The 20,344-nt window shown below is 37.1% G+C and overlaps 1 protein-coding gene across 1 annotated transcript; it reads right to left on the minus strand.

Annotated features, from left to right (window-relative positions):
• Window positions 1–4,888: 4,888 nt before the first annotated feature.
• Window positions 4,889–19,372, minus strand: LOC100742484 (venom allergen 5.02-like). Its single transcript, XM_003493835.4, has 7 exons — window positions 19,072–19,372; window positions 11,627–11,748; window positions 11,169–11,250; window positions 10,165–10,325; window positions 9,225–9,325; window positions 6,552–6,646; window positions 4,889–5,546 (listed from the first exon to the last, which is right to left on the minus strand). Exons 1-7 carry the CDS (start codon window positions 19,175–19,177, stop codon window positions 5,500–5,502), a joined length of 714 nt encoding a protein of 237 aa, XP_003493883.1. The 5' UTR covers window positions 19,178–19,372; the 3' UTR covers window positions 4,889–5,499.
• Window positions 19,373–20,344: the final 972 nt, after the last annotated feature.

Raw genomic sequence — 20,344 nt, forward strand, 5'->3', positions numbered from 1 at the left:
AGTTAATTTCGTCATTACGGTAGTCGATGAAAGAAAGTTAATAACTTGATACTCTATGAATTGTCGTAACTTTTACATTAAAAATTTATTACCGTATAATTAACAGTCATTCAGCCTGTGGTATTTAATTGCTCTTACTAAATACAAATCTACTTATTGCTTTTACTAAATATAAAAACATTTTGTAAAATTATGATGTCTTTTCATATTTCTTATTTTATAAACTTTCTTTTGTCCGCGTATCTTTGTTCTTATGAAATATCTGTACTATTTATTTGGATCAGAGAAAAAAGGTAATCGTCAACGATCCTGTTGCTCACCTTTTCGCTGACTGCTGCTCCCGAGGACCAAATTGGCGTCGAATTAAAATTTAAATGCCACGTATATTCACGTCGTATACACGACTGGTTTATGGCTGATTTGAATATTCGCCGAGGATAGAGACGGAGAATCTCTCTCGGTGCAGTTCTGTAAACTTCTCTGAATCAACGAACGCGCATCCATTTGACTAATTAGCATACGTTTAGACTAACAGCGACCGAAAATTCGAGTTTCAAAGACGTAGAATGTTCGTCGCCAGCCTATCGAAGAACTATACAGTGGCTGACGAAAGTATTCGTATATTTATCGACTCTGCTTTTATGGACATGTTACGCGTGTTATACGATGCATTTTGAAGTTTCAGTAGCGCCGCAACGACAGCCAGCCATTATAACGATATTGGTAAAACCTGAAACGATTCTTGAAATGTATAAAAAAGTTGCAAGGTATTTAGTACAAATATACATTTTTTATTTGCCGACTTTTAATTGTCAATAATTAAAAAACAAATTATTCCGATTTCAAGAATCAGCCTTTAAATTTTCTGGCACCCGTAGCCGAACATCCTGTATATCTGGTAAAGATGACAGAGGCATTTAAACAGGTAAGCGTCATCCGCAATATTTCTAAATCTCGGTATTCGATGATATCATATTTAATAATATTATATGGCTAAGATTACCATTCATATCGTGTATTCATTTTTTTATCGAATAATAGCATGCAGTAGGTACCTTGTAACTTTGTATATATTTTCAGGTAAAGTCTAAATTTTGCCAATATAATCTTGACAGTGGCATGTCATTATAGTGCTAATGAAATTACAAAACGTTTTATATAACACGCACGAAAATTCACTTTATTTAACACGAATACTTTTGCCAGCCACTGTACGTACGAGTGGCAATAAATTCTCTGGGCTATAACAGACCCTGTCGAACTGGTTCCAGCGTTATCTTGTCATTTACGTTTCTCATTCCGGCCGAAAGTTGAGTCAACTTCCTCCCAATTGCGCAATCGTCTTTATCGTTAATGGGTCTGTTAATACGTTTTTTCTCTTTTTAACAAAGTTCAGGAATATAACGTTGACCATAAAAGAGGGCGAGACCTCTTCATAAATAGAACGTTCAGCTGTTTTGTTCGTGCGTACCATTTTCCACGGACCATTTACCTACAACTTTTCGATGTCAATTAACGCTGATCCTCTTGTAGGATTACAACTTCGACTCCTGATCGGCCGTATTTCACAACTGAACAGTGTTTGGCTTTCATGTTGAAGAGCGATGCCCAGGGCCATTGTCCTGCAGGTTACCAACTGTTATTGCAGTAGTTTGCGTGGTAACAACTGTAATTCAAACACAACACGCTCGTAGTCACGAAGATGTTTTGTTAAGGTTTCATATGGGCTCCTGTTCTGTGCGTTTTCGGAATTATGCCATTAGACGTGATGTTAAAGTTCCTAGAGATCTCGTCGTTGACACCAACGTCGGAGAAACTACAACTTACATCTTGTTGGGTTTAACAAAAAGTTTTTGTTCGATTTTCCTAGCAAGATCAAATGACCGGTTCTAAAATCTAATTTAAAATTGAACGTCCATTGTTATTTCTTTTGTTCATCCAACTTTATGTAAATTATTATATTAACAAAAATTTAGAAATTGATTAATCAGATAATAAGGTCAAGGTTTAGGATAATAAAGTTAAGACAAATCCGTCATGGTCGAAGGCTAAATTATCATTTATTAAGGTTTCTTTGGAATGAGAAAATAATAGAAGCAGAGGACCTCGATACAGAGAACCTCGTGTTCGGCTATAGGTGTGAGGAAATTTAAGGAACGATTCTTGAAGGCGAAATGAGATGAAAATCAGGAATAAAAGAATTGCGTTTTTGGCTTTGTTTTTTAGTTATTGACAATTAAAAATCGGCCAGAATAACCCTGCACGCGAGCAAACCTCCATTCACGAACAAAAGAAGGTCAGCCTGAGCAGCGGGGCGCACAGTGATACTCGATCCGGTCAGCTCACCTCGTACAAGTCATAGAGAAGACTATGGTATTCAGAGACGTAAGCTGCGAAAGTCCCGCCCGCACGTGTCCATAACAGAATCGTAACAATAGCACATAGGCGACATTTGTACAAGGTTCGCACACGTACAGCGATTATGAAATATACTCTTTTCATGTTACATATATAGCCACATCAAATTTGAATATTACATTTTTATTCTTAAGTCTAACTTATTTGGACGAGCACGATAACTAATTAAGTATATATGTTTCTTGCACGTGTAAATAGCAGAGAATCGAGGCTAGACTTGGTGAATCAGGAACCGGATAGAACAATACGGAGGGCCACAGGCGGCTAACAATAAATCGAAAAGAATTGCGAAGGAAAGCCTGCCGCTCGGATATCCGGGATTTCGCTGTCCCCGAATAAGGGAATTAAACTTTATTGCGCGATTTTTGCGTCTGTATAATCCGCCACTTTATCTCACTGTTGTGTTTTATTAAACGATAATTCCATACGCGATATATACGAAATTCCGCCTGTTTATATTCACGTGTCAGCGGTCTTCCTGTCCGAACACGATGCAACGTTCGAACAGAAAATTTGTTTACCTTCTCTCTCTCTTTAATCCTTTTTATTTTCGTTCGAAACTTTCAAAATTGTTTCCAGAAGAAAAATAACGGTAATATATTTGGTCGGAACAGATCGCATCAGTTAAGTTAAATCCTTGGCAATTAGACGAGGGAAAATAGTAAAATCGAACTAGCGAGTTGAAAACCGATATAAGTACGAAATTAGCCACTTTTTAAAATTGGAAGTATACATGTCTGTGATTGGGATAGTCCCTCCGATTTGATGAGAGTAAAAATAGTATAGAAAATGTGACCAAGTTGATAAAGTACATCTGAAGCGAAGCATCGACGTTCTATGAAGTTTGTTTTTGGAAAACTACTAATGGGACTCGTCAACAAGACGACTAATTCTTTTATACATCACGCTGAATTTACTTTGGTAATCAATTTGCGTTAAATCATTTTTATTTTAATTACTTTTAACGTTAACAGGTACTACTACTTTTTGCCACTGTATTAATTTGTTTCATTTGCAGATTAAAAATTCTGTTGAGTCGAGGAACGGTGAAAGTCCAATTATTAAATTCATTTTAATTATAAAAGACTCACAAACGATGTTCAAGCACAGGTAGGCAGATATATGGACGTTTATCTCGTTTAGCATGACCGTGTTTAAATTGCAACAACGCTATAAAATCAATGACATTGATAATACACATATACACAAAAAAAGAAAGAAACTAAAGCTATTCTTTGAAATATCTCAAAATGTGGTTTTCAGGGTATATTGTTCTTCGACTCATCGATTCAATTGTTTGCCGCATTCCACAACTGCAGCTGCTACAAAATTTACAGAGGCAGCTTTTTAAATTGGAATATTTTGTAGCTGGAGGAAACCGGCTCGCGTTTTTCCACGTTATACCGACAATTAAACGGCTCGAAACGAATTGAATTAATTGAGACAGCTTGAAAAAAAGAATGATCGCCGTGCATGGGTTGTGAAAAAAACCCGAGCGCCGTATCTTTCTGGTCGCGTAAATATTTATACCCGGCGTTTGCAGTTGCAGTCACGTAACGACCGCGATGCAAAATGCATAGGAAGTGCAGGTATCAAATGAGAAGAAACTTGCTAGAATGGTGCACAACTCTCGTTCGCGTAAAATGTTTGATTCCGAAGATGTTCAAATCCTATCGCGAAGATTACACTTTGCTAAAATGGGTAGGAAACGGAAATCGAAAAATTGGAACATAATCGAGGTCGCTTTGGTGGAAGGACTGGTTATTTCTAAGATTACTCCGCACACGTTTCATCTTCGTTTTTAAGATCTTCCATTTTTCTATTCGTGTTATTATTCTCTCGAAGCACCGCGTTAAACATAGATTAGGATAGTTCTTCATTTATTTATTGTCGAAATATTTGTGCCATGTTTACAGAGTATTGACATTGAATAAAGTCATGGAACAAAGGATTAAAAAAATATGTCGAAAAAATTTGTCGATAATGCAAAAGAGTGGATTAACTACGAAAGAGGAAATATTGATGGTTTAAAAGGTTATCAAAAAAATATATAAAAAATACAAAGTTACACTACAATTAACATCGATGACTGAGCTCCCTGTTTTTCAATATTATTTTACAGTTTTTATCCTATTTTCAATTTTTTTCATACATATTTTAAATTCCAAAAATGATTCTACTATTGATTTCATCATTGAAACATAATCGTTGCGTTGGTGGGAGGACTGAATATTTTTTATCGCTTTAAAAATCTACCATCTTTCTATTCCTTTTATCGTTCTTTCGTAGCAGGATGTTGAACATGGATTAGGATAGTGATTTTTAATTTGTCTTTATAAAACAGTGTTATCATGATCGTACAGCATCAATACAAGGAAGAAGATCAACGATCAACAAGCAGATATTTTTCATTTAGAAGGATTGTAATTAAAATCAATGATCGAATTCCTCTTTTTTTTCAACATTCTTCTACAATTTGTATTTTACTTTTAATTCTTTCCATACATATTTCAAGCCCCGCGAATAATTTTATCGCGAGACTCTCAACATTTACAAGATTACAAATTTCAACGATTTAATTTTTCACTTCTTTCAATATTGAATCGGGGCCACGAGATATTAATATTTACAAAATCCTATTACCCTGGCGGAACGTTACGTATCGATGTTACATATATCGTCACTTCGCAAAGTTGTATTACACGTGATTCGTAATAATCGTTATTACATTCCAGTGAAACACGAAATCGCTTGGTTTTCGCATATTTCAAATATGGATCCTCGTTTAATTTTGCTTTATGTAACAGAACAGATCTGCCAGCGAGATGATCGAATTTCAGCCTAATGGGTTAACGGAAACTCGCGTAATCGTTGGGTAAACCGCACGGAACGATTAGTAAGTACTTATTATTCTAATAACTTTTCTATAGTTTTGGTCTTTACAATCACGGACTATGTTTTAGAGACTAGAATATTCAAGCAAATCAGATAGAACGATCTATCGATCGGCTTCGACGACGCGTGGTCCTTGAAAAACCAATTGAATCACTTGTCTGTTTCTGCATGTGAATATGAAAATCATTAACCATAACTGCACAACGCTCCCAGATAGTAGTAGTGCTCCGCAGCTGAAAACAGGACAACATAAATTCATTGGAGAAATACTAAACCGAAGAGGAATCTAAATAGAAATATAAATCTAAATAGAAATACTAACATTCTCCTTTTTATCATGGTAAATCGTTTGCAAAGATTTTTCACATGTTTATCATTTATTGAATATAAGAGATTTCCATGTCTCGAATATATTAATATTGCTTGTGACCGATGTTATAGGTTGTACCAAAAGTTTCTTTCGTTTTATAAGGAAACAATAGATGCACAACATTTTTTGTTTTATATTATTTTATTGAATTACGTATGATCCATTTTGTTTTATTGGAACAAGAGTCTATAGTTGTCTACAACAGTCTCTTGTTCTTATAGAATAAAATGGATCGTACATTTAATTCAATAAATTCGATAAAATAACTTTTCGTGCAACCTAATATTTCACGCGTTCTTTGATCAACAAATTTTAATCGCTTTACGCAATTCGGTGTTAATTTTATCTTTTATCTAATGTTCGCGTCGCAAGAGGATAAGAATGTTTTATCCAATAATTACAAATTTGTTGTTTTAGTAAAGGTAAATGTCTCCGACGTATTTACATAGCTTTCTTCATGCAAGGGTTGACATTACTACGTGGCTTTAAAGTCGCTACGTATTAACAGACTGCGAATGTTTATGCATTTCTGGGCAATTCAACGATGCAAAAATCTACGAAATGCATGTAACGTTAAAAAATGTATGAAATATCCAACGCGGTGTTTATTATAATATTCAGTAGAGAGATGAAATTTTTTTTAAATACGTTCGTAGAAATATAAATACGCGTAAAGGTCCACACAGTACACAATTACATAGCGTCACTATGATCTACTAACTGTGATCTAAATACACAACTACATAGTTTGAGTATGATTAAGACCTCTGCAAGATTAACGCTAAATTAATTACTATTAAAAATAGTCGTTTCTTTCGTTCTGAAATTAATCGCGATAACTGGACAGTAATTATTACGTGAAACTCACAACAAAGGCCAGCGTATCGATTTGAATAAAGCATCCCGTAATTGCCACAGGCAGGCTGGCCCGATTGATACGGTTCAAAGCCGATCACGTTCCCGCTGCAATGTAAAATAAAACGTTAGAAGAAAAACGGATGTGACTGGTCGCCTGAAGCTTCTTCAAATTGTCATAAATTGTTTACAAAGTGCTATTAGAATTGTAAAGAGCTACGGAGAATTATAGAAAGTTACAGTTACGGAGACTTACAGAGAATTATTAGGATCGTGAGATTTATTAGAGTCATTAGTTAGGAAGAGCCGTTATATAGAAGCGAGTTGAAGAAGATAGTTTTCCATAAGCTACTCGAACTCGAGGCATAGAAGTGTAAACTTTGAGAAGAAATATTCAGATATCGATGGTTCACTGTACAAATGTTCTATGTCCACCTTTTCTGAAATTTGCTGTTTCTGTATGCAACAAATTCTGTTCTTCACTGTCTCTTTAAGTAGCTGTATAAGAATCACATTTATACCTACTTGATGAAGTTGTCAAATACAATACTTTCGTTTATTGTATTTAGTGTAATATACTGTATTGTACTGTACTGTGCTGTACTATAAGTGTACTATCTGTATAGAAATATCTTCAGGAACTATTTTCTGATCTATATTTGTCACTTTATGTTCCTACAAGGGATCAATGTACAATTGGCAACCAATGCTGTATAATCGAATTCATCGAAACATTTGTTTATTTCTTTTACTTGTTTATTTGCTTTTCTCGATAATCCTGAAGATGGACATAGGATATTTGTATTATCATACAGTTTTAACTATTTCTCCTCCTTTCAATCTTTTCTTTTTTGTTGAACTCTCAAAAAAAAAAAAAAAATTCAGAAGACTGAAAAGATTCGCTCATACGTCAATCGAGGAAATCTGAAGCATTTTAGGAATGTATTAAAGGTTTTTTCTAAAAATTCAATCGAACCACAGATTCCAGAAAATTGCGTATTCGAGGAGGCCTTTTCACAGTGGAAAAAGGCGGTACAGGCGCGTTCAATTTGTTGACAGTAATAAGCTACCGATCGACGGGAAATACTCGAGAAGCAAGGAAATTTATGGTAGGATTGAATACGCGTGGCGTTTCGTTTGGAAGCCTCCGACTATTTCCTCGAGGAATATCGGGACCAACCCCGATTTTCGTTCCTTTCTCATACTCTCAACTCGATTAAAAATTAACCCATAACAAATACGATCTCTGTCAATTGATATCTTTTTCCATCAGAGGGAAATAAATAATTTTCCATCGATATATTCCAATCTTTATCCAATGTTTTTGGAGCGAAACATTTCCAAATTAGATCGATATAGGGAATAATCTTTTTTGCACTGGATCTTTTTAATTAATAAAATTTAATATTCTTTAATAATTTTAATATTTTTATCCAAAAAAATTATTAATACTCTTCTCTTTCGTTTCTGTTATTAGATTAAATCATCTTAATGTGGTTGGCTAAGAATCATCATGGTAAAAGTCAATTTATTGCTATTTTTCATAGAATAGTGCTCTATATACAGGGTGGTTGGTATCTGGTGGTACAAGCGGAAAGGGGGCGATTCTACGCGAAAAAAGAAGTCGAAAATATAGAATAACAATTTTTCGTTCGAGGCTTTGTTTTCGAGAAAATCCACTTTGAATTTTCGGTCGGTACGCGTGCACTTTATCGCGTCTCGTTAGAACGGATCTCACTGTAGATCGTTGTCTCGAATTATTAGAAGATGTCCCGCTGAGAACTAGAGGAAGTTTAATTTTTCAACAAGACGGTGCACCGCCACATTTTAAATAAAGTGCACGCGTACCGAGCGAAAATTCAAAGTCGATTTTCTCGGAAACGAAGCCTCGAACGAAAAATTTTTATTCTATATTTTCGACTTCTTTTTTCGCCTAGAATCACCTCCTTTAAGCTTGTACCTCCAGTTACCAACCACCTTGTATTTTACTTATCGTTGTAATTATCATATCACTGTATTTTTCGAACGATTCGACCAAGTAACTTTCGCAACGGCGATACATCGAGTTAGGAGAAGTTTACGTTCGTTAAAGTTCGCCATCGCTGAAGTTTGCCGGCGTTTACGATCGTAAAGCAAGAAAAATGTCGGGAGAAAAAACGGAGAGCGACCGAATAAAAATGTACGTATAAAATATAGTGCTCGATATTATATTTAAGAACAATTATATAAAATAGCGTTCGTTTGTTATTGTAACCGATTAAAGTATGAAGTTACTGAAATGATACTCGTGACGATTGAAATTCATATAAAGACCGTCTTGCTGAAAATCTTCACCGGACAAGCTAGATTTTAATGAGAACCAGCTTCGACAAAGGTTATTTCTCCAGTAGAACCAATCAATTTTCACTCGACGATAATTCAGGGCATACATTGTTGTTTATGATACTGCTGCTATCTGTCGTAATTCTTGCTTCTACTGTCGGAATACATTGCTACGTAAAAATCGAATATTGGAGAAGGATTGGCTTTGTTATTGATCGATAACAATTGAAGCGGCGAAAATAGGCCGAATCAGATCTCGAATTTCGAAAGAGTTTTCTTTCTGGGTCTTGCTTGTTGAAAATTTGCGCTCAAATATCGAATGAAAGCGATTGGCCAAAGGAAATAGGGGAAACAGAATTCTCACCTGGGCCCATAGTTACAGACGTAGTTCTTGGTGTAGCCCCGGGCAGGATCGTAATAGAAGGAGTAGCCACAGCCCACCAGATATGTGTCACCCCAGACAAGCTGCAAGTAATTTAAAACCTGCTTCATCCCTTTGCATACTCGAGATTTTTTGCCTAAGGTCTAAGGTCTCTTAGAATCTTTTTCACGAATTTCTCGAGTGCTTTCCCTTGATGCTTCCTATTACCTTGCTGACGCTACAGGTTCTTTCAAATTTTTAAATTATCATGCTAGACAAACTTTTGTTTGTGTGATCACGTTTTATTCCTTCGTTTATCTACTTTGTTGTCTGTGAGTTAGGTTAGAGTAGTATCTCGCTTGTGCTACAGGTTCTTTCAGTTTTTGGAATATTATAACAGACAAGCTTTTGTTTCATCTTTCTGCGATTACATTTTATTCGTTTATTTATTTTGTTCTATGTTTATTTAATTCGTGAATCAGATTAGTGCGTTATTGGTGCTACAGGTGCTTTCATTTGTTCCATCTAATAGTTGTCCCACTTTGAACTTAATGGTTTGTGGTTTGAATAAAATTCAGAATTTTCAGAAAATCATCATTGGGTTATTCTAATCTTTTTACGATCTTCTGGGCAATGCCAGAGCTTGAGAAACTGAAGTTAACGACATCTAATTTTGGATAGAAAATTCCAATATTTCAAGGCATCTTCCATTACAACCGAGCCATCGGCCACTTAAAATATCTTAAGAACTCTCCCCGTTCACGTTAGATTCTCTCAGAAATTTCATTTCCATTTAACGTACCATAGCTATAGTGTACTATAGTGGTCTCCCATAACAGTTTCCTGGGACTCACTTTTGCTCGATGAAATCACAGTATAGTGATCTACTATAATGGTTTCAAGGGATCGGATAGGACATCTAAGAGCGGCAAGGACAACTAACCTGAGTGTAATGGCCGGTGGCATCGCTATAGCCTGTTTGATAGTGATGTACCTCGTCGAACCAGCCGTTGATCATCTGGCGCCAGTTTGGCTGGTCGTCGTACGGTCCCGGGGGCCTCGTTGTCCATGCTCGAGCCATATTTTGCCCCACAGAGAACCTGCCTGCAGATCGATCGTCGTTAATCATGATCGATAGTCTGTTTCACTGTGGACCGACAGAGGATCGTACTCTCTGTCGGCTGATTTCTTCTTTCACTAATTTATCGATTGTTCTAAGTTGCGTGGATCATCGCTGTTCAGGCCACGTCAATAATGTCGTGAAAGGGAAAGAAAATCTCTTTTGGATCTGCCGATTTCGATCTGAATTTGCGTTACGAAGAAGGTACACGAAAAGTCTAACATTTACTAGGGGGCCCATTGATCGTAAAAGTTAGGCGAATCGAAATACGCAAGAACATATACAATATGTGTTTGTATGTATGTTCTTTAGAAGTTGAAGCGCCTGAGGATATTTCCTATTTTTAATAAAACTTTGGTTTTTTATCGAATCAGGTATTAGGTTAAACTATCTTTAATCTCTTCCAATCTTAAAGCAAATATCACAGTACCTGTCTTAAGATTGTTTGATCTATGATCTTAGAAGATTTTATGGTTATTACATAACAAGAAGTTACCGAGTTGTCATACCGCTTGTCATTTCTCGTTTAAATAAATCAAGAGTTCATATTCGAATAAGCGGATTCAATCGGTTGGAATTCAATCAACCGGTCACTAATTAAAATTTATTTTTGATAAATGAAATTCGCATAAAGGGATCTCTATTATAGCTTTATCAGATGCTTCGAATTGTTAAGTGTGCTGTTGATCAATTGTGATCACGTGACTTGTCTCATGCGGATGCCCTTTTCATGCAAACGCTGCACAGCACAGCGTTGATCTACAGAGTGACTCAAAAGTAGCGTCCTGCTAGTTAAAACGGTTACAAGTAGTTGTAGATCTACTTACGAACATTCCTGAGATCGTCGTGGATCTCAGCGCACCGATTCGTCCACCTTTGCGCCATGGCAGCCAATTCGTCGTCCCAGATCTGAAAAGAGTCCCTATGTGCTAGTAACAAATTTCCAAATCGAACTCTCGTAAAATCGTTTAAGAAGGCAATTGATTACTACTAGGCAGCGGATATTTATGCAAATTCGTATTTTTATGAATGTAACTGGAGAAGCAGGACCCGAGCACTGATTTGTTTCACTCGCCAAATATCACAAGGGGTACTACACTTTGGATATTTTATATATTTTAATATATTACGTGTATTCTGCGCATTCTTGCATTAAAATTCTCATAAATGAATAAAAATCTGTAGTTGATCTATCGTAGATTATGTACAGATAGTAGTTATTTGCAAGAAGGTAAAAAGGCGGGGTTAGGTTTGAAGGTTAAGTTCGAATAGTTTTATTTCTTACCATTTCTCTCATATTGGCAGCACTGGGCTGTCCATTGATCTGGCCCAGAGCCACTAGTTGTCTCAAGCGATTATGCTCGTCTAAGATAGTCTGTTTCTCCTCGCAGGATAGATCTGTGGATCCTAGAAATAAATCCATAGGCAATCAAGTAGATCCACTATAAGCACCAATCTACGTATCACTGTAAAATAGTGACAAACTATTTCTAAAGAGATTGCAACTGGTTTTTGTTTTACATTTGAGTGAGATGGTCCGCAAGGCCCCACCAAAAACTGAATCTTTTAACTTAATCTTATTAGCTTGAAGGAATCTCTAATCCTGTAAGCATGTTCCGTTTATGGATCAACGGATTGTGGATTTCACGGAAAAAGCAGATTTTTCCCATGAACAGTGTCACCCACGAGCTACGTTGGTAGGAGGCTTCCTTCTCCTATCTTCCCCCAGAATTGGAAACTTATAATTTGCTCCGCAGTTTCCATTTTTGTATTTTCCTGTAGCAACAGGTACTAACTGAATTACGAACTCGATTGTTCTGGACATTAGTTAAGACTGGTAAGTTCTCCTACCCTCTAGGCAGTCTACAGATGATCTAACGCTAATAGAATCTTTGGAGAATAGTTAGAGATTGTCCAGAATGATTCAAAGCAACGTTCAAACGATAATATGAACATTCTCTGGTAGATTCTAATTAAGAATTCGAACTTTCAACACTTCGATTGATCGTTTTAGTGTTCTTTTCAACACGTACAGGATGTTTCAAACGTTTTGTGCAATTATTCAAACGTAACGTTAATGTAAGGGATTCTATCGCCTTGTTGAAACTTGTCTTTTTTTTTCCCGCTCAGTCTTTCGTCCATTTTCTTGGCCAGCTGGATTAGCCAACGTGCCGGAAAACTTCCCAGGAATCTGCTTTAACGACGTTCCCTCTGTCTTTCGACAGACAACTTTCCTGCTACCGTATTCTTTCGCCTAATAACTTTTAGCTCCTCTACGAAGACGAGGAATGCAAATGTCTATCCCGCTGGGACGCGAATCGGCAATCGAATTTTCTTCTTGCAGCTCTGGACAGTTTTTAGTCACTTTCTCGCCTTACTTTCTCGTTTTACCGATTAGTATCAGGTTATTCAAAAAGTATATCTAGCGTTGTACAGATATTTATGCAAATTTCTATCTTTTAAAATATAATTTAGAAACTAGAACCTGGATAAAAAATTTGGTTTATCCATTAAACATGGTGAAGGGTACCGTACTTTGGTTATTTTGTACAGGGTGATCCCTAATTCATGATGCAAATGGGGTCAAGGAGATTCTATGGAAAAATCGAGAATAATAAAATTACGTTGAAGGCTTCATTTTTTTGGGGGAAAATCGAGCTTGAAAATTTGTGAAGTATTCGTGAATTTGATCAATAGCCGGTCGGACAGGAATAGACAGAAATCGACAGAGGTTATGTTACATTCGAAAATAAGTCGAGAACGAAGTATAGAATTTCATTGTTTAAGGGCAGAAATAGATTTGAATATATCTTAGTCAAGAAATTTATTACATAAATTAAATAAATTTTCAAATTCGAATTTCTCGAAAATAAAATCTAAGATAAAAACGTTATATTCTACGTATTCGACTTATCTTCACGCGTAGAATAACCTTCTATCGATCTGAATAACCTCCCCTCTAACTGGGAATCGAGCAAATTTACGCATACTTCGGAAATTTTCAAATTCGATTTTTTTCAAAAACTACGCCTGCCACGCAATTTTGTTATTATCGAGTTTCGTCTTATTCCGCAGCCACGGCCCCATTTGTACCACGAATTACGCGCCATCCTGCGTTCTTTGCATCTTCGGCACGTTCTGCTCGTCTTTGTATAAAGCTTGGAATTTTCATTAACGTTATAGTTATTAAATTATAGTAGTACTCGACATACCATAGAATGGGTCGAACGTAAATGTAGCGTTCCGCTATCTCGCGTATTGGAATTTGAAATGAAAATATTCGTAGGCGGAATGAGAAGTTGGCAAAATCTGAAATATCGTAATTCGCCGGTGATGCGTGAAACGAGAGTTCAGCACGAGTCGTTCGTTTTGAATAACAATTCGCCGAGCATCTTGGCGTTTATTGCACGCGCGCGCCCACAAATTTACGGATTTCCCGTAATTAACCGGCAACTGCTTTAATTCGCAAATGTAATCGAATCTCGTGGCTGCTCGCACGGCTGAATACGGTATTTTTACCGTCGAATCGATGTTCGCCGTTCTATCGAAATGTAATAGATTCCAATTTTCTCCCCGTAAATAATGTACGAGCTGAATTATTCATGAAGCTAGGTCGGCGCACAGCTGGACGAAAACCGGAGCAATAAAGTTACTTTGCTTCTTCTGTCCCTCTTTTTCCACCTTTATCTCTCCCTTGTCTGTTTAATTACGGCGAATTTGTTCGATACTTCCGGCGATAAAAACAACGGGACTTTACATGAATTTTCTTTAACGTTTCAATTCGTTCCCCTCCTCCTTTTCTTTCTCTTTTTTTAAATACACCTATCCGCCGTGCAAAAGGTTACTCTTACGACACGGATTCGCTGTAACACGGTTGGGGAATTGGGGGATATGCCCGTACAAAACGGCACGTAATGAGAATTTTTAAGTACAGCCACCTGTCGTGCTTTGTGTCTTTCATTCGAGTAAGCGCGTGTGCTGTCTCTGATTTTGCGATTCATCACATTTCATCACATTGATGACATTTTGGAACGTACGAAATCTTCGAGTATCGAATTTTTCAATGCGTTTTTAGTTCGTGATTTATCAGGATTTGTCGACTCATGGAAGTGCGAATAGTTTAGAACAAAGGAAAATGAACTTACAGGCTACGTTCGAAATGAGCGGTCCAATTGTTACTGATTGTTTTAATAAACATATTTCTCTTAATTATGGAAACGAAATGGTTCACTTTTGTTAACTTTTGGAAGCTATTTCTTGTGCTAATTCTTTGTTTCGTATAATACGAATATATTTTAAATGACACCGTGTAATTTTGAATAGATAGTTGTTCCTACTTTCATGTTATTTTGTACTTATTTTTAACTATTTTAGGATCAGTAAAAACATCGGAATCTAAATTTAGACGTGACCTGAACTAAAGAATTAATGTTTCATAGATACCTACGTCTATTGTTATCCGAAAATGAGATTGCGAAATTAATTCTATATCTAGCACGTGTTTTTCTATTTGTTAACTGTCGCGTCGCTCATTTCGATTGCATTTCAAAACTGTGCCGTCGATTTTCCCGCCATTTTCACCCAGCAAATATTCGACTAATTTCGCCTCTTAATGGACACGTTTCCTTTTTTACGACGAGTCATATATTCTCGGCTTTGCCGTAACGACCTGAAATTATTGAAATTTCGAATAGTGGCACGTTCGCTGTACAACATCGGGTTACCACGGAAATTAAAATAATTTTCTTTGTTTCCATTTCCTCCAATTTTCCGCGTTTTCGTCGTTGGAGAGCATCAAAGTTACTAGAAAACGAAAAGAACAAAGAAACAATACGCAACGATAGATATATATATGTCATATGATATCACATAACATATTCATGTAATATAATTATATTATATAATATATATTTAATGATATATTTATACCAATGAAAGTTTTCCATCCGGGAGTTAATCTCTATAAACGATTAATTGTTTCATAATTTTCAGTCATTTTGTCACTAAAAATTGATTTCCTTTATCGTTCTATTTAATATTTGATTGACATTTAATTAGAATACCCACGTGACACGATCAGAGCTATAGAAACGACGAGGCTCGAGTATTATTACGTAAAATCGGTAGAAATAAAAAACGATCTAGCGCGACGGCGGATCAGTTGGCAGCACTGGGCGCGGGTTGGTTTCTTTTTGCAGCGGAAATGAGCAGGGCTTGGCTGGTACGTAACGATTCGACCGACACCTGCTAACTCCATTCTCTTGTCGTAGCGCCTGGTTAAATGGATTTCGTGGGAATGGACTTGCCAGCTTGTTAAATAAATAGTCCCTGGCTGCTGGCCTCCATTCAAAGTTTCCCAGTTATTTCCATTCCTTCAAGGGAAGGCCTGCCCGATCACTCGACCGTCTCAGTCGATAATTACTCTTGCAATACCGATTCTCCCCGCGACTTTGTTGCCTTTTCCCTCCAATTTTAAATCTTCGTTACTAGAACAACGATTTTTTAAACCTAAATTCCCTCTTTCTCTCTACATTTTTTACAGCTTTCCCATCGCATTTGCCATAGGTATTTTTCTACCTTAAGAACTATAGCGCGATGCCTTATTGGAAATTTGGATGCCTGAGAGCGGACAAATTTGGTGCTTTTTCATTATCCTTCATTTTTCTCTAGATAAATAAATATCCCTATGACAAATATAATGTTCGTTTCATCGCTATTTCGTGTATTTTCTCTCGAACCTTTCTTTCCTACCAACCAAAGCCTTTCTCAACTTTGTCATTTTTTGACAGCCCTCCTTTCTCTTTCCCCTAGACAAATATCCCCACGACCGAAATAATATTCTTCTCTTCGCTTTCTCTCCTTTTCCTATTTTCTATCGAATTTTTCTTGGCAAATAAAATCGTTCTCATTTTGCAGCTTTTTAATCGAAACAATAGAGGCTGCGGGGCAGCGTCCCGACCGGACCGGAAACGAGTCGTTGGAATTGAGGGCAAGGGAAGGAAAAGAGCACGGCGCATCTCCGCGAAATTTCGAATTCGGTGCACAGTTTCCCGATGCTCGTTCTCAATGGGAATATTCACGAGCGGAACGAGATACGCGATCGTTGAACGAACTTGACTAATTGCCGACTGGAAACTGTTATTCAACGGAGACCGAGCGGTGCGCCTGACGCACCGCACGAACAAAGGAACTTGCTTTTTCCGCGGTAATTGGAGGATCCCTGCTTTGAGAACATTTAAAATGCCCAAGGTGCGGAACAATTACGCGGCCAGAGGAAAAAAAGAAGAGACGTTGAAAAATGGAAAAGAGGTCGAAGAAACGAACTTATCGGTTCTCGTCGAATGGTATCGTTATCTACCAGAACCAATCGGAAATTAATTCGGTCGTTTAACTGTCCAGTATCGTAAATATACATGCTCTGTCCATAAATCACCGGACAATTACTCATTTCTAATAAAATGGTTGTTAGAACGATGCAACGTAAATACAATTTTCCGGCGTCGTGCAGTTGTTTAATTTTGTGAGATGTATAGCCACTCTACGATAATATCCGAACATTGAATTGGATACGTACACGTATACGATAATAATAATTATTATAATATAATAATAATAATAATTTACGAACGGTACTCTACACCAATTTCGATGTCCTTGAAATACACGGTCAGGGACACGATTCTGAATAACTTTTCCCTATACGCGTTATCGTCGCTTGACCTTAGTTTTCGAGGTATAGGCAAAAATATTTCATTGACCGTTGCCAATATAATAAAAAATTGTTAGTATGGCGAAAGTTACCAAAATTCATAGTGTATCGATTTTAAACTTTCTTTCGTCCGTTACTGTATATAGCAAATTATCAAAACTATATTAGAGAGATATAACGAAATTATATCGATGATTATATCAAATTGAACAATAAAGTAACTTGTTCTCTGTTGATCTGTTCAAAGGAGTCGAGGCACGGTTCACCGAGGCAACGCAAGACCACCACGTGTCCATCGTCACAGGACAAAAATTGGTGCAATTTGGATGGCACGTTCTACCCCATCTACCATACTCTCCTGATCTTGCACGCTCAGATCATCGCTTATTTCGCTCGTTAGAAAAATACTCCAACAATGAGAACTTGCCTTCTTTGGAAGATTGCAAAAACGAATTGGTACGTTTCTTTTCCTCGCAAGACTAAGCAATTCTACGCCGATGGAATAACGAAGTTCGCCACAATAATGGCGAAAAGTCATGGAAAAGAACGATGCGTACGTTGGTTGGAAACGATACACGTAAAGGAAAAATCACGCGCTTCAGTTTGGCCGTATAAACGGAACGAACATTCCCGAATCAACAATTGCAGATAAATGAAAAATAAAATCGTATTGAAAACGTAGATGAAGCGTTAAAAATGCAGCGTGTAGTTGCATTTCATGACTGGAGCTTGAAATGACTTAATTATAGCTGAACGACAGTTAAGGATACTTAAAAGTTGCTTATGCCTAGTCACGTTCTTATCGCGCTTGCTGAAGAGCGTTAGACGAACTGGAAATCACGGTACACGGTTCCGTCGCGATTATTCAAATCGTGCTTCTCGACGAGATGAATCACCTGCACTAGAAATCCACGTGCCACGAACAAAGCGTTAAAACTGTGGAACAGAGGCAAGTGCAAAGATCGAACCAACGCTTTCCGGAGCGAATTCTTCGACCCTTACGCAAACCTCTGTGGTTAAACGAGCGTAGAGTGAAGAAATTATTTCGACCACTGGGACGTTGATTGTTCCAGATTTTTTCTCTAACGATAGAATGGCTAATTCTTTTCTATAGAAGATTTTGGAATTTTGTGGTCTTTTATGTTAATTCTCATTGCTCTCGGCTACCAAAGATTCTTTTATTTCGTATTTTTCTGATTTTTTTCACGCAATTAATTATCAATCGTTAAATTAATACGATTAATTTTGAAAATTTAATTAATTTGCATTTTGTCTAATTTTTCTCTGCAAGCTCTCTAATTTCTAATTTCTTCAATGGGCCATTCATTGATTTAGAGTTTTCCACCTTCTGATTTCGTATTAATTTTTCTTATTTACAATTTTCTTAATTGCTTATTACCTAATGTACAGTTTCCGTAGTTTGCTAGTCCTAAATTTCTAGTTTTGTTAATTCGTCAATCTCGAATTTCTTTTATTACTTCCGTGCCGAGTTTCTAATTTTCCTAATCTCATTTTCTAATGTTCAATTTCTATAACCCTCTAACTTTTCTAATCTCCTAATCCTTTATGCCTGATTTTCAATTTCCCTAATTTTACATATCCTAATTTCCAATTGCTCTGATTTCCATTTTACTTAATCATATATGTCCCAATTTCTCCAGTTTCCCATTTCCTCGTGTCAAGTTCCCAATTTCCCCTTTCCTGAACTTCTAATTTTCATTTTCCCTGACTTTCCATACCCCAATTTCCAATTACTCTTAATCCCACATTACGCAACTATATATGCTACAATTTCCCATTTTCTCGTGTTAATGTTTCCAGTTTTCCCTTTTCTCGAGTTCTAATCCTCATTTTCCCTGACTTTCCACGTCCCAATTTCCAATTACTCTGATTTCCACGTCGCCTAATTACATACATACGCTTCAATTCCCAAATTTTCATAATTCCATTTTTAACATAACATGCAATAAAATCTTTACCAATTCACTACCGCTAATAAAATCTGAATTACAATCACTTACTCATCATAGTTTTTCCGGAGCACGATGGCCACAGATTGTTAGCGGAGGCCACGGAGACCACGGTCAAGATCAACGTCAGTTGCCTGGCATTTCTATCGAGCATCATCTTCTTCAATTGTTAACTCGCGTCCGGTAGCAGACGATTCGGATTTTCCCGCGTTGCACAATGAAAATTGATGCGTAAGTCGATAAAATACGTATGGTATACGTATGGCTTAAATACGTGAACATAGGTCAATCGAACTATAAAATCGGCCGATTGACCGGTGAGAACCGGTCGTCGGAAGCAGACGGACTAATAGCTTAGCACGGTCGTGCGACTGCCTTTATATTCACCTGTCTCATGGCTTGGACCGTGTAATTGTTCGCGCTACCAGTTTACATGGTGGGGACCGGTTGCATAGGTCAGGGTGACTGGTTTCAAGGCCATCGAGGGAGCAGCTTTTTGTTTAACAGATCGGCAGAAGATTAACAATATCCTGACAATTTTCAGTCGTAGAGAATTAAATATCAGTTAAGCTATTAGTTAAGGTATTAGAAAGGTATAAGTTAAGGTATTAGAAAGGTAGGATCAAAGCCAGTCAGATTTCGATTCCATTCGACTTAAGGTCAATGTCAGGTTTAACCATGCTACGCGATCATCGAATTTTTACCTTTCAATTCGGCTTTCATTTTAGCAATGTTTTAAGACGATACTTCATCGCGCAATTGAAACGAGGAAGGATACGTACCGATAAGAATGTTGCCATATTTTCTTCAAACTTGAGATACTTTTTAACGCTGGAAAAATACAATTCAGCCGGAAACGGCAAGATCCAGAGAACAGGATTAGCAATTGGATCTATGTGTACGAGAGTTAGGTTCTACGAGAGTTAGGTCTACGAGTAGGTCTACGTCTAGTTCAGTTTATAGCTCTCAGCTTCACGAACCGATATGGCAGCTATAAACAATTATTCGCCACTCGCTCTCAGCACATTTATGAGTCTATGTATGATCATTGAATAAGCGCTCGAAACTTACGCTTGCGTCCAATGCTATCTTCATGCCTGGACTTACAATTAGAGATAAGGATGAAAAACAGTAACGACAAAATGCTTTTTGCCATTCAAGTTCAGCCGTACCATTCAGAATTATCGGATTTTCCCTCTCACGAGTCTGCGGCTCAGCACACGTGATTTAACACACACTCGGACAAATCGCGATGTTCTCGAGCAATGAATTTTAAAAATGTAATCTCCTCGTCTCGATCGTAGAATAATTTCACGCGTAATCG

This window comes from Bombus impatiens, unplaced genomic scaffold (assembly GCF_000188095.3).
Source record: "Bombus impatiens unplaced genomic scaffold, BIMP_2.2 scf_1334, whole genome shotgun sequence".
Lineage (NCBI taxonomy): Eukaryota > Metazoa > Arthropoda > Insecta > Hymenoptera > Apidae > Bombus > Bombus impatiens.